Source organism: Chiloscyllium plagiosum, unplaced genomic scaffold (genome assembly GCF_037043375.1).
Source record: "Chiloscyllium plagiosum isolate Xiang-an unplaced genomic scaffold, Cpla_swu_hap1 HiC_scaffold_49, whole genome shotgun sequence".
Classification (NCBI taxonomy): domain Eukaryota; kingdom Metazoa; phylum Chordata; class Chondrichthyes; order Orectolobiformes; family Hemiscylliidae; genus Chiloscyllium; species Chiloscyllium plagiosum.
Genome location: NW_028270187.1, coordinates 6,787,106 through 6,803,526, shown reverse-complemented (window position 1 = coordinate 6,803,526; position 16,421 = coordinate 6,787,106). Strand labels below are relative to the sequence as shown.

Here is a 16,421-nt window from a genome sequence, read left to right as displayed (position 1 = left end):
ACTGATCAATGCAACATTCAGGTCATGATCATGATACTTTGCTTTTAAACAGAGCAAGGTCTGGTTACAAAACGACACTGAGCTCCTCCTAGTCTTTTTCTGTTTGCGAAATTCTGAAACAATTTACTCGGATGAAAGAAAACTAACCAACATATGCACAGCTCCAAAAATAGAATGATTACACAGTTCAATATCTAGCTCCCCAAAAAAACTGAAGGAAGAACAACGGGCACTTTTAACACATGTAGATACACTGCCCTTTATTTCCCAACAATTCAATGTTTATTCGTAACAAACAGCGGGAAACACAAGCCAAACAATGAATTCCCATCAGTGTTTAGGGGATTAAAAACCACAAGAATGTCCCACAGCAGCTTCTTCCCGCTCTGCCTCCCTCAGCAGGCCCACACACAGCCCGAGAAAGGCCTCTCTCTTCCCCCCAGCCCGCTCACTCCAAGTTCCGGGACCAGTTCCTGCTCCGCTCGGCCTCTTACAAACAGCCCCCGGTTCTCCTTGAACTCACCCCCGAATCAATCCCGGTCTCGGAGCCCCCTCTGTGTCCCAGGCTCCCATCCCGATGTGCTGCTGGAAGGAGCCAGCTGTTCCCTCGCTTCCCTGGACGCTGATCTCTCCATTGCGGTCTGTTTCAAACAAACCTCTTGCACTCACTGAGCAAATGCTCCTCAATTCTGGATTAGTGGTGCTGGAAGAGCATAGCAGTCCAGGCAGCTTCGAAATCGACGTTTCGGGCAAAAGCCCTACAACAGGAATAAAGGCAGTGAGCCTGGAGAGATAAGCTAGGGGTGGGTGGGGGTGGGGAAAAGTAAGTGCTTCAGGGCAGAGGAAATGACCTGGGAGTTGCAGTGGAAGAGGGACTCCCTGAGATTCTTGTAGAGAGGAGGAAAACTTCTTCAAGGCAGGCATCCTTGCAAGAGGATTCGCAGTAGGGTTAAAATCAACGAGGTAAAAACAATGACTGCAGATGCTGGATTAGTGGTGCTCCTCAATGGCAGCGCTAGGTGAGGGCCTCACGCATGCGCTTCTCTGCTCAAGAACAATCAGAATTGGAGGAGGGACAGCTTTGCGCATGCGCTGCTTTTCCCAATACTTCCCAGAAACAAACATCAATTGGTCATTTCCCCAATTCCCTTTTCTCCCAGTTTGACCAAAGGAACTGGGACTGTCGGGGAAGGGCAGAGAAGGTTTCAAGCTGGGACATTGTCCCTTTATGAAGCTCCAATAGAGCTCATTCCCGGGTCATGTTAATAACTCCTCCCTCCGGCTCTCTCACAATCTGATCAGGGGGCGGGGAAACTGGCGGCCACTCGGCCCATCCCCTGTGCTCACCATTCAATAACATCACGTCTGATCTTATGTTAACTGTCATGATTCGGAGATGCCGGTGTTGGACTGGGGTGTACAAAGTTAAAAATCACACAACACCAGGTTATAGTCCAACAGGTTTAATTGGAAGCACACTAGCTTTCGGAGCGACGCTCCTTCATCAGATGATTGTGGAGGGCTCGATCGTAACACAGAATTTCTGTGTTACGATCGAGCCCTCCACAATCACCTGATGAAGGAGCGTCGCTCCGAAAGCTAGTGTGCTTCCAATTAAACCTGTTGGACTATAACCTGGTGTTGTGTGATTTTTAACTATGTTAACTGTGGTATTCAATCCTGCTGACCTTCATCCACAAATATTAATTCCTTTCCGAAAGGAACATAAGTGGAATAGGTGGAACATTCTTACTAAGGCAGAATGTAACTGTTTGAGAGAGTCTTGCATCACAGTGTTAGTCCCTGTTTCTGGTTCAGGAGGCGTGTGCAAAAATCAGACCTGGAGCAGCAGCAATAAAATCTCTAGGCCTCGATTCAGTTTACAGTGGACAACAGATGTTAGTATCAGGTATGCTGCAGACAGAAACCTTGTGATGTATTGTATGTCACAACGAAAGACCCCAGGTGTTTTTGTTTATTCACTCTGGGGACTTGGACGTCCCTGGCTGAGCCTAGCATTTATTCCCCTTTGAGCAGGCGGTGGTGAGCCACCTTCTGGAACAGCTGTTGTCTATGTGCTGCCCACAATGCCACGAACTGGGAATTCGAGTGAAATTGAAAATGAAAATGAAACTGGAAAGGCACTGCATCGGAGGAGCAGCAAAGTCAATGTTTTATTTGCGAATACAAATAAATCATATATTAAACATAGACAACTGGGGTGAAATGCATCTCGTGAACAGTATGAAAATAGTAGGGGCATTCTTGAGAGGGAGATTTGAAAGGCAAAAGGGGAATATGAGATAGTCTTGGCAGATAAGGTTAAAATTAGTTCAAAGAGATGCTACAAATTCATGCAGAGCAAGTTAACAATTAGAGAGAGAGAGAAAGACACCTTAAAGTTCAAAGAAGTAGTTGTTATTGTCGTCAGAGCCTTTTCGCTGACAGAGAATGCAAACTCAGCAGGCAGGCAGAACTCAGGCAAGTGGGGGTGTACTCATGTGAAACCCAGTTAAAGCAGGAACAGGGGCAAAGGATCCTCTCCAGAGGCCAGCCTTTGAAGGGAAATCCATGACACACTGTGAATTTATAACAAAAATCAGTATTTTTATAAATTTGCTGTTAACAATCACATACAACTTGATCACACTGCTCCTCCCTCTTACTTTGTAAACCAAATCCTATAAGACTTCTAATCAATGATGGGCATTCCTTTAACAGGCATCGGCTTCCCATGGCCTTATGGCGTTGAACAGGTACTATAATGACTAGTCCTTGCCATCTTGCTGTGCATCCTCTTCATCACATTCCAAGGTTAATTGCTAGACTCCTTCAGGCCTCTCAGGCTGGCTTTATCTGCAGTCAGTTTGAATTCTGTTATTTATTTTATCTCATGTGCTTTCTTTATGAAATTCTATTATTCCTCTTATATTATCCACTGTTCTCATTATTTGCGTTAAAAATACCAAAGGCATTTAATTTTAACTAGTTGCTATAGGATTTGTAATAATGCTTTCTGTTCTTCTTAGGACATTGTGATTAATGATTGTGAGTAATCTATTTTGTCCAGGGAGAATGAGCCTACTTCTGAAAAGTTACTAACTTTCACACATAGGCATAAATGTTTTGGTTCCATGTATCTATATTTATGTTGTAGAAACTCTAAATAAAATTATTGCTTGATATTGCAAATTAATTAAGAAACAACTGTTTAATATGAAATAGCATACTAAACTCCCTAAGTAGCTACAGGACCAACAGCTATGTCTCGCACCTGGAGCTTATTCGTTGGATGGTATAATCACACTTTTATTACTGAGCTGAGAATATTGCCTTGTTTGTCTTGGTGGCATGTTCTGATCTGGGATGGTTGCTGCTCAAGGCAACTGTCTTTGGAGTAGTTTTGTTCAAAGGTCTCATTGTTTACTTTAAGGCTGGGACAGACTGTTAGTCACATTCATCTCCTTTCAGCCATCTTGCATCTTAGTTCTAAAGCAGGTTGCCTTTTTATTTGTCAGCCATTTTGTGTGAGCAGACATGGACCATTTTGTTATCAGCAGATCCAGTTCACCTCTGCAGTTCAGTTTGAATTTCAGAAGATGGGAGAGGCAGAAAATGAATTTTCACATTTTTTTGCTGGGAAGCAGCAAACTCAGGGAAATAAATATTGATGTTTTGAACACAGTACACATTACTGAAGAGGAAATGCTGGAGGTCTTTGAAAGCATATGATTGGATAAATCTCAGAGATCTGATCTAATGTATCCCAGGACATTATGGGAAGTTAAGGAGGATATAATGATTCCCATTGCAGAAACATTTGTATCATCTGTAACTACGCTGAGGTGCTGGATGACTAGGTATTGGGTAATATTTTGCCATTATTTTAAGAAGGGATATAAGGAGAATCTGGTAAGTATAGACCAGTGAGTCTGACTTGTGTGGTGGATGCATTGGTGGAGGTGCTTCTGAAAGGTAGGATTCAAATGTACGGTTTGGGGAGGGGTGGTGGGAGAAGGCAAGGAATTATTAGGAATTGTCAGGATAGTTTGGTAGAAGGAAATTATATTTCCCAAGGCTGATTGAGATTGTTGAGGGAGTATCCAAGAAGGTTGAGGACACAGTGGTAAACATTATTGACTTTGTCTTTGGTAATGCCTTTGACAAGTTTCTGCATTGTAGACTAAATAGTAGGGTTAGATTACATGGGATTCTGGTTGAGCATGCCAATTCGATACAAAATTGGCTTAACAGCAGGAGACTGAGAGGTGGTGGACAGTTGCTTTTCAGACTGGATGCCTGTTACCAATGGCGTTCCACCCCAATCAGTGCTGGGTCCACTCTTGTTTGTTTTTCTTTCATATGCAAATGATATAGATGAGAATATAGTAAGCATGCTTAGTAAGTTTTCAGATGTCACCAAAATTGGTAGTATAATGGATAGTGAAGGCTATCTAAGCTTGGAAAGAAATCTTGATCAATTGAATCAATGGCCTGAGGAATGGCAGATGGATTTATTGAGGCATTGCATTTTTACAAAGCAAACAAGGTTAGGGCTTATACAACTACAAGTAGGGCGCTGGATAAAGTTGTAGAACAGAGAGACCTAGTGGATCAGCTCATATTCTTGAAGTTTGCATCACATGTAGACAGTGTGGTGAAGAAAACATCTAGCATGTTTGCCTTAATTGCTTAGCCCTTTGAGTACAGGAGTTCAAAAGTCATATTGACGTCATATAGGATGATGGGGAGGCCTCTTCTGGATTACCATATCAAATTCTGGTCGGCCTGTTATTATAGGATACTATTGAACTGAAAATGGTTCAGAAAAGATCTAGTAGAATGATGCTGGGAATGTAGGGTTTCCATTATAAGAATAGGCTTGGACTTTTCTTCTCTGGAGTCCAAGATCTTGTTGGGTGATAAGAGTTTTGACAATCATGAGGGCTAAAGGTAAGATGAATGGTAGGTATGTATTTCATATGCTAAGGGATTGCAAGACTCTGAGGCATATTTTTAACGTAAAAGGAAACAGATTTTAAAAAGCAACCTTTTTTTAAACAACAATGTGGTTTGCATGGAATTAGCTTCCAAAGGAAGTGATGCATGTAGGTACAGTCACAATATTTGAATGACATTTCGATAAGTACAAAATTAGGAAAGGTTTGGAGAGTTATGGGCCAACAAACAGGCACGTGGTACTAATCTAGTTTGAGGTTATAGTGGGTATGGATTGGTAGGACAGAAAGATCTGTTTCTGTGCTGTTTAACTGACTCTTGCTGTGAGGCAAATGTTCTAGTTTGTTGCCAGTTCACTTTGAAAGCGTCAAAATGACAGTAGAAAGTCCCATTCAGAGCATTCTGCGATCAGACAACACCCTGTGTTTGGAAATTTAAGTGTAAAATGAATCTATCTGTGGAATTCAAAGATAGGGCACTTTTCCTGTTTGCCAGAGATCAAAATCAAGTTCATACCCCACAGGAGCTCCCGAACTGGTCCAGTATTAAAGAGCAACTTGAACAACTCGAAGATGCTGAAGATGACTCTGCGGCCCCCATTATATTCCCTCTCTACGTACAGGGAAAAGGCTCTACATACGAACGCTTCAGAGTTAAAAGCACAGAGGGTCAGCGACCACTCATTATAAACTTTCTTGTGACACTGAGCCAATTCAGCTCTTACTAAATGCACTTCAAGATAACGTGAAACTGCCTGCGAGCGAGGAGTACAGGGACTGAGTGATTCATTTTTTGGATGATAATTAAAGACACGAGATGATAGACATATACAGAGCAATAAAAATGATGCACTACGACCCTTGTTAGATTTGCGGTGTATAATTTATCCATGAACAACTTTTCACACTACTTCTGTCACAGTTCGAACGACGAACGGCAATGAGGTAAGGTTTCATATTAGATCACACACACAGCGACAGTACAGTACCGAATAAAGCAGGGACTGAAACCGATATCAATTAAAGGAAGTAATTCAATCCGACAGAGGGGAGAGTTTAGCTCCTTTCACAGATGTTGTGAGTGGCTCTTAAAAGAGCCTTTGGTTTGTCAGATTCAAGAATGGTCTCTTCACTTTTTAGCGGCTCCCCTAGTGGCGGTTTTCTTGGGCAGCAGCACGGCCTGGATATTAGGCAGCACCCCGCCCTGAGCGATGGTCACCCCTCCCAGCAGCTTGTTGAGCTCCTCGTCGTTGCGCACGGCCAGCTGCAGGTGCCTGGGGATGATGCGGGTCTTCTTGTTGTCCCGGGCCGCGTTGCCGGCCAGCTCCAGGATTTCAGCCGTCAGATACTCCAGCACCGCAGCCAGATAGACCGGCGCTCCGGCACCCACACGCTCAGCATAGTTACCCTTTCTCAGGAGCCTGTGAACACGGCCCACCGGGAACTGCAGGCCAGCCCGGGACGACCGAGACTTCGCCTTGGAACGAGCTTTCCCACCGCCCTTTCCTCCTCTTCCAGACATTTTTTTTTATTTCAAAAATATATTTTATTCATAAAATAATTTGATGGTCTGTACAATTGGTCATGCCATACATATGTAAACATGTACATACAGAGATCAAAACTTATCATTTTTATACAGGTCTGTACATTTTTTGATCATATGCCCATATAATTAGCTGAGGCGTCAGCAGAGCCCAAATGACTGCATGGGCCCCCTGTTCTTCGTTAGGCAGGCAGACTTTACACAGTGGTCTTTCCCCACCGCGCCTTGGCGGCAGCTGCCCCAAGCTTCAGCGCGTCCCTCAACACGTAGTCCTGGACCATGGAATGTGCCAGTCTGCAACACTCAGTCGGGGTCAACTCCTTCAGCTGGAAGATCAGCAGGTTTCGGACCACCCAGAGAGCGTCCTTCACCGAGTTGATGATCCTCCAGGCACAGTTGATGTTCGTCTCGGTGTGCGTCCCGGGGAACAGGCCGTAGAGCACGGAGTCCCGCGTCACGGCGCTGCTCGGGACGAACCTCGACAAACACCACTGCATTCCTCTCCAGACTTCCTCTGCGTAGGCACATTCTAGAAGGAGGTGTGTGACAGTCTCGTCCCCCCCCCCCCCGCAGCCGCTTCGAGGGCAGCGTGCGGTGCGGCTGAGAGTCCGGGCGTGCATAAAGGATCTCACAGGCAGAGCCCTTCTCACCACCAGCCAAGCCATGTCTTGGTGCTTGTTGGAAAGTTCTGGCGATGAGGCTTGGACAGTCTGCTCAGGGAACCGCTCGATAGGATCCGCCCTCTCCTTTTCCCGAAGGGTCTCACGGACACTACATGCTGACCACTTCCTAATGGACTTGTGGTCAAAGGTGTTTTCTCTTGATAAATTTCTCCACGAAGGACAGGTGATACGGACCGGTCCAACTACTCGGAGCGTTCCGCGGCAGCGAGGCCAGGCCCATCCTTCGCAACACCGGGGACAAGTAGAACCTCAGTACGTAGTGACACTTGGTGTTTGCGTACCGGGGATCCATGCACAGCTTGATGCAGCCACACACAAAGGTGGCCATCAGGGTGAAGGTGGCATTGGGTGTATTTTTTTCCCCCATTCCCCATACAGTGAGTCCCTTCGGACCCGGTCCATCTTTGACCTCCACATAAACTGGAAGATGGCCCGGGTGACTGCAGCGGCACAGGTTCTGGGAATAGGCCAGACCTGTGCAATGTATAACAGCAATGACAGTGCCTCACACCTGATGACCAGGTTTTTTCCCGCGATGGAGAGCCCAGTTTCTGCCTCACTTTGCTGATACGCTCCTCCCAAGACTTGGCGCACGCCCCAGCCCCTCCGAACCAAATACCCAGCACCTTCAGGTGGTCGGTCCTCTTCCAGACATAGTCACAAACTCACACAACCACTTTCAGAGAGAATGCTGCATTCCGCCCACATTGCGGTCTCTTATACCTTCGGGAGGAATGGTGTGGCGGCCGTGTCTGATTGGGAATTGAAACAATATTAGGAGGTGCTGAACAATGTGACCAATCAGATATCTGCTTCATTCCCCAATCCGCTTTTTTACAATTTGAAAAGCCCGCCAATATGTACCAACAAGTACGGAGTTTAAACACAAAAGAATGCACGACGACTCGAGATAATTTACTTTTACATTAAAAGTGTACCCTCTAACTCTCTACCTCAGTCCCTAGCCTATTGGAACCTGCCAATTTCGGATCTTGAATTGGGATTTTCTAAACATTAAATACAAGCGGAAACAAAAAAGGCGCCAAACCCTGCAATCTGCAACTAATCATTTACTTCACACTTCAACAGCACCCCGACATACTGACAAAACAGGAGATTACGTTCTCCCGAGTAAGTGCATTAATAGTGAGCACGATCATTCGAGAATATTTTAAAGTTGCCCTCCCTATTGCACACCATCATAGATCGGTAAAAGCTCCACATTTGCGCTGCCACTTCTTCAGCTGTTTTAGTTTTATTTCAGTGCATTTTGCAAGGTTCTGCATCCGGACAATATCCGTGCGGAGATTTGGAAATGAAAATAAACAAAGTAAAATCGGACTCAGAGGGAAACATTTTGTTTTGCTTGCCGGGGGCGAAACCTAGAGTTCGTGCCCCACCGAGAATTGTAGCTCCTGAACTGTTCAAATAACAAAGAGCAACAAGGACACATACAAACAGCTGAAAAATGACTCATTGGCGTTTAACATGTATATCCCATAGTCCCTGCCTGGGGAGAGAGATCAAGACCACATCCGTGAATAAGACGCGCACCGTGTCAGCGATCAATCATGAATTTACACATTTATAGAACATATACCGCAAAGACATAAATTGTACATACTCCAAAACATAACGGTTCAGCTGTCTCAGGGAAGTTGTGGGTGGCTCTTAAAAGAGCCTTTGGGTTGTGGATGTGTGTTTCAGTGCAATGCGGTCCTTCACTTGGAGCTGGTGTACTTGGTGCCCTCCGACACGGCGTGCTTGGCCAGCTCCCCGGGCAGCAGCAGCCGCACGGCGGTCTGGATCTCCCGGGAGCTGATGGTGCTGCGCTTGTTGTAATGGGCCAGGCGGGAAGCCTCCCCCGCGATGCGCTCGAAAATATCGTTGACGAACGAGTTCATGATGCTCATGGCCTTGGAGGAGATGCCGGTGTCGGGGTGAACCTGCTTCATCACTTTATAGATGTAGAAACTTTCTTTCCTGGACCGCCTTCTCTTCTTACCGCCCTCTTCGCGCGCTTCTGAGCAACTTGACCCTTCTTTTCCTCAAGGTAAAAACAATGACTGCAGATGCTGGAAACCAGATTCTGGATTAGTGGTGCTGGAAGAGCACAGCAGTTCAGGCAGCATCCAAGGAGCTTCGAAATCGACGTATCGGGGAAAATCACTGCCTTTATTCCTGATGAAGGGCTTTTGCCCGAAACGTCGATTTCGAAGCTCCTTGGATGCTGCCTGAACTGCTGTGCCCTTCCAATACCACTAATCCAGAATCTTCTTTTTCTCAGCCATAGCGCCGCTCATTGTCAGACACAGAAGAAAGGAAAGCGGGCTCTTTATGGACTGATGGCGTCATCAATGCTAATGAGGGATCGGGGAAATCCTGGCTCGTGATTGGCTACTTTGTAGGCACGGTAACTTCACTCTGATTGGTTGGTGTGGGACTCAATGTGGATCTGTCTGGATCTACAATATCATCGGAAACACAAACCGAAATTTTGTGAAGGGATCAAATTCCGAGCTCACTCTAAAATGTGAGATTCTACTTGTAATGTATTCTGTATCTTTTGATAATGATTTTCTTTTCTCTTCCATTTTAAAATCGGCATCACATTTGTTGTCAAGTGAGAAAATGCACTGCAATCTGACAGGGAGTGTGTTTTACTCCTGGAAATGATGGAACTACTTGACAATTGCATCGTGTTGGAGGAAAGTGGGAGTTAGGGAAGGTTCTCTTTAGCTCGTGTTTCTTGCTGAAGATGAAGGACATTCTACCATCATCTACTCTGTAAACTCCTTTCAGTTATCTTTTCCCCTATTCTTCTTCAAATCTCCAATAAGAATCAGCGCAAAGTATTCATACATTACTCAGAATAGCTGCCAGGGTGTGTATCATTGTCAGTTCTAATCTGATTACCTCAAATGACTGAAGGGAACTTACGTACTGTGACCTGTGCCTTTTGCTTTCTGCTGACAACGTGAATTTTACTCCATGAATGTTTGGTTTCTCAATCAGTGTCAGCAGCCTCCTGCCGATTTTTCAGTTCCTGAAATCTTACTTTGCAACACATTAGAATAGATATCATTCAGTGCGTTTCAGTTTCTAGCAGGACTTTTTTTTCATTATAAACTTTGCGGTGTGGATTTTCTCTGAACGTCATTTGATGACAAGTCATTTGTACTCACTCTGAACTGGTCACGGTTATTTATGGATTATTTTGAACATGGTACTTGTGTAAATTTTAATTGTGTCAATTTCTTGTGTTATTTGTTTTATCACTGTGATTCCCTGATTACACTGTGAATGATGTGTTGTTCAGAATTTCAGGTTGGTTAAGGATTAGTTTACCACTCATTAGTGGCTGTGAAAAATGGGTGTATGGTTTTTGATCTACCCATTTGAGCTATCAGGAGGTGAATGATTATTACTCTCTCACACAATCTGTCCCTGTCAGTTTCTGCCATCTGAATGTGAGTGTAGTCATCAGTCTGTACCTGTCAGTTCTTCCAAAATGATTACGTTTGTGCAATTATCACTCAATCCCAGAAAGTCTCTGTTGTGACAATGTATAATTGTCATTACCATTGCGGTGCCTATCAGTCTTTGACATGAGAATGTTTGACCGGCTTTATCAATCTGTACCTGTTTCTTTCTGCTCAATGAATTTGTCTGTGTAATTATCAGTCTCCCAATATCAGTCTCTGCTATGTGAATATGGGAATGCTTTTATCAATATTACCTTTTCAGTTTCTGTGTTGGGAATATGTTAATGTTGTTATTAACATGTACCTGTCAGCTTCTGCTTTGTGAGTATCTCAGTTTAGTTAAACTGTTCCTCACAGGTTGTGATGTGTATGGCAATCTAGTCATCAATCTGTATTTGTCTGTTCTTCCACAGTCATTATGTTTGTGTAATTATCAGTCTATCCTCAAGATCTCTGCTGTGAGAATGTGTATTTGTAGTCATCAGCTCTGAAAATGTGTTGCTGGAAAAGCGCAGCAGGTCATGCAACATCCAAGGAACAGGAGAATTGACGTTTCGGGCATGAAGAAGGGCTTATGGCCGAAACGTTGATTCTCCTGTTTCTTGGATGCTGCCTGACCTGCTGCACTTTTCCAGCAACACATTTTCAGCTCTGATTTCCAGCATCTGCAGTCCTCACTTTCTCCCCCTATTTGCAGTCATCAGTCTGTCCCTGGCAGTGTTTGCTCTGTGAATGGGAGTGTATTCACTAACTGGTCTTTGACAGTTTCTGTTATGCAAATGAGGGTTTTGCTATTCATTTCTTTATGTTCATTTCTGCTATTCAAAGTTTGACTGGCATTATTAATCTGTACCTGTCAGTTTCTGCTCAGTGAATATGTCTGTGTAATTAACAGTCTACCCCTATCCGTCTCTGCTATGTGACTGTGTGAATGCTTTAATCAGTCTCACCTTGTCAGTTTTGTGTTGTAAATATGGTCATCAACCTTTACCTGACGTTTTCTATTTTATGAATAAGAGAGTTTGGATATTAATGTTTGTCTGTCAGCTTCTGCGTTGTGCATATCTGAATTTGGCTTAATCTATTCCTGAATGTTACTCTGGTGCACATATGGCAGTGTAGTTATCTATCTTTACCAGTTCATTTCTGTAATGTGAATATGAGAGCACTTATCCAGTTAGAATGATAATGTGGCTTTGAAAGGTACATTTTGTCCTGTCCACAGTAGTTAACATACAAAGCAATAAAGAAGGAATTGGAATAACTTAACTCTATTGGAAAACTTAACAGAATAATGGGCACTGTAACTCTTCCTAATTAACCGTTCCAGTATTATCCCATAAACATTGTTGGCAAAAGACAAACTCAATAAAACAGATAGTCTCATATACATCTCCAGTAGCAGAAATAGAATCTGCAGTTTCTGACTGTAACTGAGAGGTGAAAACTAGCTTTTTCATCAAAACTAGCTTTGGTGAAAGCCAAAACTAAAATGTCATTCTGTGAGAGCTTGACTACACCCACTCAGGCTGTTTCTGATATTCCAACTTTAAAAGGAGCCTCAAACTGTTTACTCAAGTGGAGACTTCTCGACACTTCTGCCATAAAACCTCACTTCAAGAACAAAGAGCAACATAAACATCTTAAAGCCACAATAACACCAAACCTTCCACCCCTCTTAGAAAGAACCCATCAATACCCTACCACTGACACTCGCATTTGTTGGGATGAACTGGTCCTCACCCTCTGCAATTTCTCCTTCGAATCCTCCCACTTCCTCCAGACCAAAGGGGTAACCATGGGCATCTGTATGGGCCCCAGCTCTGCCTGTCTCTGTCGGCTACGTAGAACAGTCCACCTTCTATTGTTACACCGGCACCACTCCCCACCTCTTCCTCCGCTACATTGATGACTGCATTGGCACCACCTCGTGCTCCCGCATCAACTTCACCAACACATTCCACCCCCACCTTGAATTCACCTGGACCATCTCTGACACCTCCTTTCCCTCCCTGGACCTCTCCATCTCCATTAATGACGACTGACTTGACACTGACCTTTTTTTACAAATGCACCGACTCCCACAGCTACCTGGATTACACCTCTTCCCACCCGATCTCCTGCAAAAATGCCATTCTGTATTCCCAATTCCTCCACCTCTGCTGCATCTGCTCCCAGTTCCATCACAGAACACACCAGATGGCCTCCTTCTTCAATTTCCCTTCTCAACTGGTTGAAGATGCCCTCCAATGCATCTCGTCCACCTCCCGTACCTCCGCCCTCAAACCCCACCCCTCCAACCGTAACAAGGACAGAACCATCCTGGTCCTCACTTTCCACCCTACCAACCTTCGCATTAACCATATCATCTGCCGACATTTCCACCATCTCCAAACAGACCCCAGCACCAGAGATATATTTCTCTACCCACCCCTTTCCGCAAAGACCATTCCCTCAGTGATTACCTGGTCAGGTCCACTCCCAACAAACTACCCTCCCATCCTGGCACCCTCCCCTGCCACCACAGAAATTGCAAAACCTGCAACCACACCTCCTCCCTCACCACCATCCAAGGCCCCAAAGGAGCCTTCTACATCCATCAAAGTTTTACCTGCATATCCACCAATGTCATTTTTTTGTATCCGTTGCTCCTGATGCAGTCTCCTCTACACTGGGGAGATTAGACGCCTCCTCGCAGCGCAGTTCAGGCAACATCTTCGGGACACCGCACCAAACAACCCCACTGCCCCATGGCCCAACAGTTTTACTCCCCCTCCCACTCTGCCGAGGACATGCAGGTCCTGGGCCTCCTTCACCACCACTCTCTCACCACCCGAAGCCTGGAGGAAGAACACCTCATCTTCCGCCTCAGAATACTTCAACCCCAGGGCAACAATGTGGACTTCACCAGCTTCCTCATTTCCCCTCCCCCCACTTTACCTCAGTTCCAAACTTCCAGCTCAGCACCGCCCACATGACCTATCCTACCTGTCAGTCTCCCCTCCCACCTATCCGCTCCACCGTCCCCTCTGACCTATCACCTCCATCCCCACCCCCATTCACCTGTTGTACTTTGTGCTACTTTCCCCCCATTCCCACCCCCTCTCATTTATCTCTCCACCCTGGAGGCTTCCTGCCTCAATTCCTGATGAAGGGCTTTTGCTCAGTTTGTTTTTATCTTTGTGAACAATAACCAAACTCAACTGCTACCTGATAGCAGTTGAGTTTGGTTATTGATCTGTAATGCCACTTTCTGATAGGTGAACATTTGAGCAGTTATTCATCTGTACACGAAACTTTCTGATATCTGAATATGAAAGTGTAGTTGTCAACCCACTCCTGCTGGTATGTGTAATTCTTTGTTTTTGAACAGAGTAAGCTGAACAGAGCTGATCCTGGTTCCACTCGAGCCTTGAGCTCCTTCCAGTCTTTTTTTGTTTCCCAAATTCTAAAACATTTTACTGAGATAAAAATAAACTAACCAACATATGCACAGTTCCACAAATGTAATGATTCCACAGTTCAATGTCCAGCTCCCAATACACTAACTGTTGAAAAACAAATACTGGGCACGATTTCACATAGTTGGAGACATTTATCCGGTGCCTGCTATATTTACCCTTCACAGGATTATCACATCTGATTCTACTGTCCTTTATATCAACGTCTATTCGCAACAAACAGCATGAAACAGAAGCCAAACATTTAATTCCGTCAGTGTTTAGAGGATTGCAAACCCCAAGGATGTCCCACAGCAGCTTCTTCCCGCTCTGCCTCCCTCAGCAGGCCCACACACAGCCCGAGAAAGGCCTCTCTCTTCCCCCCAGCCCGCTCACTCCAAGTTCCGGGACCAGTTGCTGCTCCGCTCGGCCTCTTACAAACAGCCCCCGGTTCTCCCTGAACTCACCCCGAATCAATCCCGGTCTCGGAGCCCCCTCTGTGTCTCAGGCTCCCATCCCGATGTGCTGCTGGAAGGAGCCTGCTGTTCCCTCGCTTCCCTGGGCGCTGATCTCTCCATTGCGGTCTGTTTCAAACAAACCTCTTGCACTCACTGAGTAAATGCTCCTCAATGGCAGCGCTGGGGGAGGGCCTCACGCATGCGCTCCTCTGCTCAGGAACAATCAGCGCGCATGCGCTGCTTTTCCTCACGATTCCCAGAAACAAACATCAATTGGTCATTTCCCCCAATTCCCTTTTCTTCCAGTTTCACCAAAGGAAGTGGGACTGTCGGGGGAAAGGGCAGAGAAGGTTTCAAGCTGGGACATTGTCTCTTTAGGAAGCTCCAATGGTGCTCATTCCCGGCTCATGTTAATAACTCCTCCCTCCGGCTCTCTCACAATCTGATCAGGGGCGGAGAAACTGGCGGCCACTCTGTGCTCCCCCATTCGACAACATTTGGTCATATCGCGCGTTAACTGTGGTATTTAATACTGGTGACCCTCATCTACAAATATTAACTCCTTGCCCATAGAATAAGTGGAACATTATTATGAAGGCAGAAAATAACTGATGGAGAGAGTCTTGAATCACAGCTTATTTCTGCGTCTGGAGGGCCGTGCAATAGTCAGACCAGGTGTGCAACAACATCTCTGGGACTCGATTTAATTTGTAGTGGATGACAGATTTTAGTGTCATGTATGCTGCAGACAGAAACCTTGTGATGTATTGTATGCCACAACAAGAGACCCCAGCTGTTTTTGTTTATTCACTCCTGGAACGTGGATGTCGCTGGCTGAGCCGAGCATTTATTCTCCAACCCTTTAAGAAGGCGGTGGTGTGCAACCTTCTGGAACAGCCGTTGTCCATGTGCTGCCCACAATGCCACGAACAGGGAATTCCAGGGTCTTGATCCAGTGACAGTGAAAGAAAGCGGTTTTATTTCCAAGTCAGTATCGTGAGTGCCTTGGAGGGGAACTTGTCCGATATCAAGGCGGTGTTCCCTGACATCAGCTGCTTTAATTCGTTTTAGATGGAAGTAGTCGCGATTTGGAAGGTCCTCCTTTTACAAATTACAAAACTCGAATCTCTTTGTCAGACAGACGTCTCTCCGGCCGACAGCGAGAAATCAGAATAGCGTGTTGCCTCCCTGGTGCCAAGATCAAGGATATCTTGGACAGAGTACACAATATTCACAAAATTGAGAGGGACCAGCCAGAGTAAACACTGGAACCAACTACATAGGAAGGGGAAAGGATTATATTCCGAAGGAAGAATAAGGAAGAGGCAAGAATTTAGAAAGGAGGTCCTCTCCGGTAGTAACATGTAGATTACTCCCACTGCTCCGAGCGAGTGAGGGTAGCAGTAGGATGATAGAGTAAAGTAATGCCCAAGTCAGGAGCTGGTGCAGGGGAGAAGGGTTCACATTTTTGGATCATTGGAATCTCTTCTGGGGAAGACGTGACTTGTATAAAAAGGATGGATTGCAGCTGAATTGGAAGGGGTCTAATATACTGGCAGGGTCATTTCCTGGAGATGCTAGGGAGGGATTAAACTAGTAAGGTGTGGGGCGGGAACCAGGGAGATTGTGAGGAAAGAGATCGATCTGAGACTGGTATAGTTGGCAAGTCAAACAGTCAGGGCAGGAGGAACATAAGAGAATGACTTAGGATCCATAAATTAAGCTGTGTTTATTTCAATTCAAGAGGCCTAATAGGGAAGAAGGATGATCTCAGGACATGGTTAGGAAAATGGGATTGGTCTTGAGATATCATAGCAATTACAGAGACATGGTGGTTAGGAAAATGGGATT

The 16,421-nt window shown here is 45.2% G+C and overlaps 2 protein-coding genes across 11 annotated transcripts in view; both read right to left on the bottom strand.

Moving 5' to 3' along the window:
• LOC148135445 (uncharacterized) overlaps positions 1-14,749 on the bottom strand; it is a 57,284-nt gene extending 42,535 nt beyond the window's left edge. For 3 of the 10 annotated variants that reach the window (XM_087984727.1, XM_087984728.1, XM_087984729.1), the window contains exon 1: positions 852-1,077. In XM_087984727.1, coding sequence (XP_087840853.1) covers positions 852-924 — 73 coding nt within the window. In that variant the 5' untranslated portion in view covers positions 925-1,077. Of the gene's footprint in view, positions 1-523; positions 1,078-14,579 lie in introns of those variants that run through there. The other 7 variants (XR_015755120.1, XR_015755119.1, XR_015755116.1 and 4 more) reach the window with 5 other exon arrangements.
• LOC122544574 (histone H2A-like) lies at positions 6,088-6,480 on the bottom strand. Its single transcript, XM_087984735.1, has one exon. The coding sequence runs from the start codon at positions 6,478-6,480 to the stop codon at positions 6,088-6,090; it is 393 nt and encodes a 130-aa protein (XP_087840861.1).
• Positions 14,750-16,421: the final 1,672 nt, after the last annotated feature.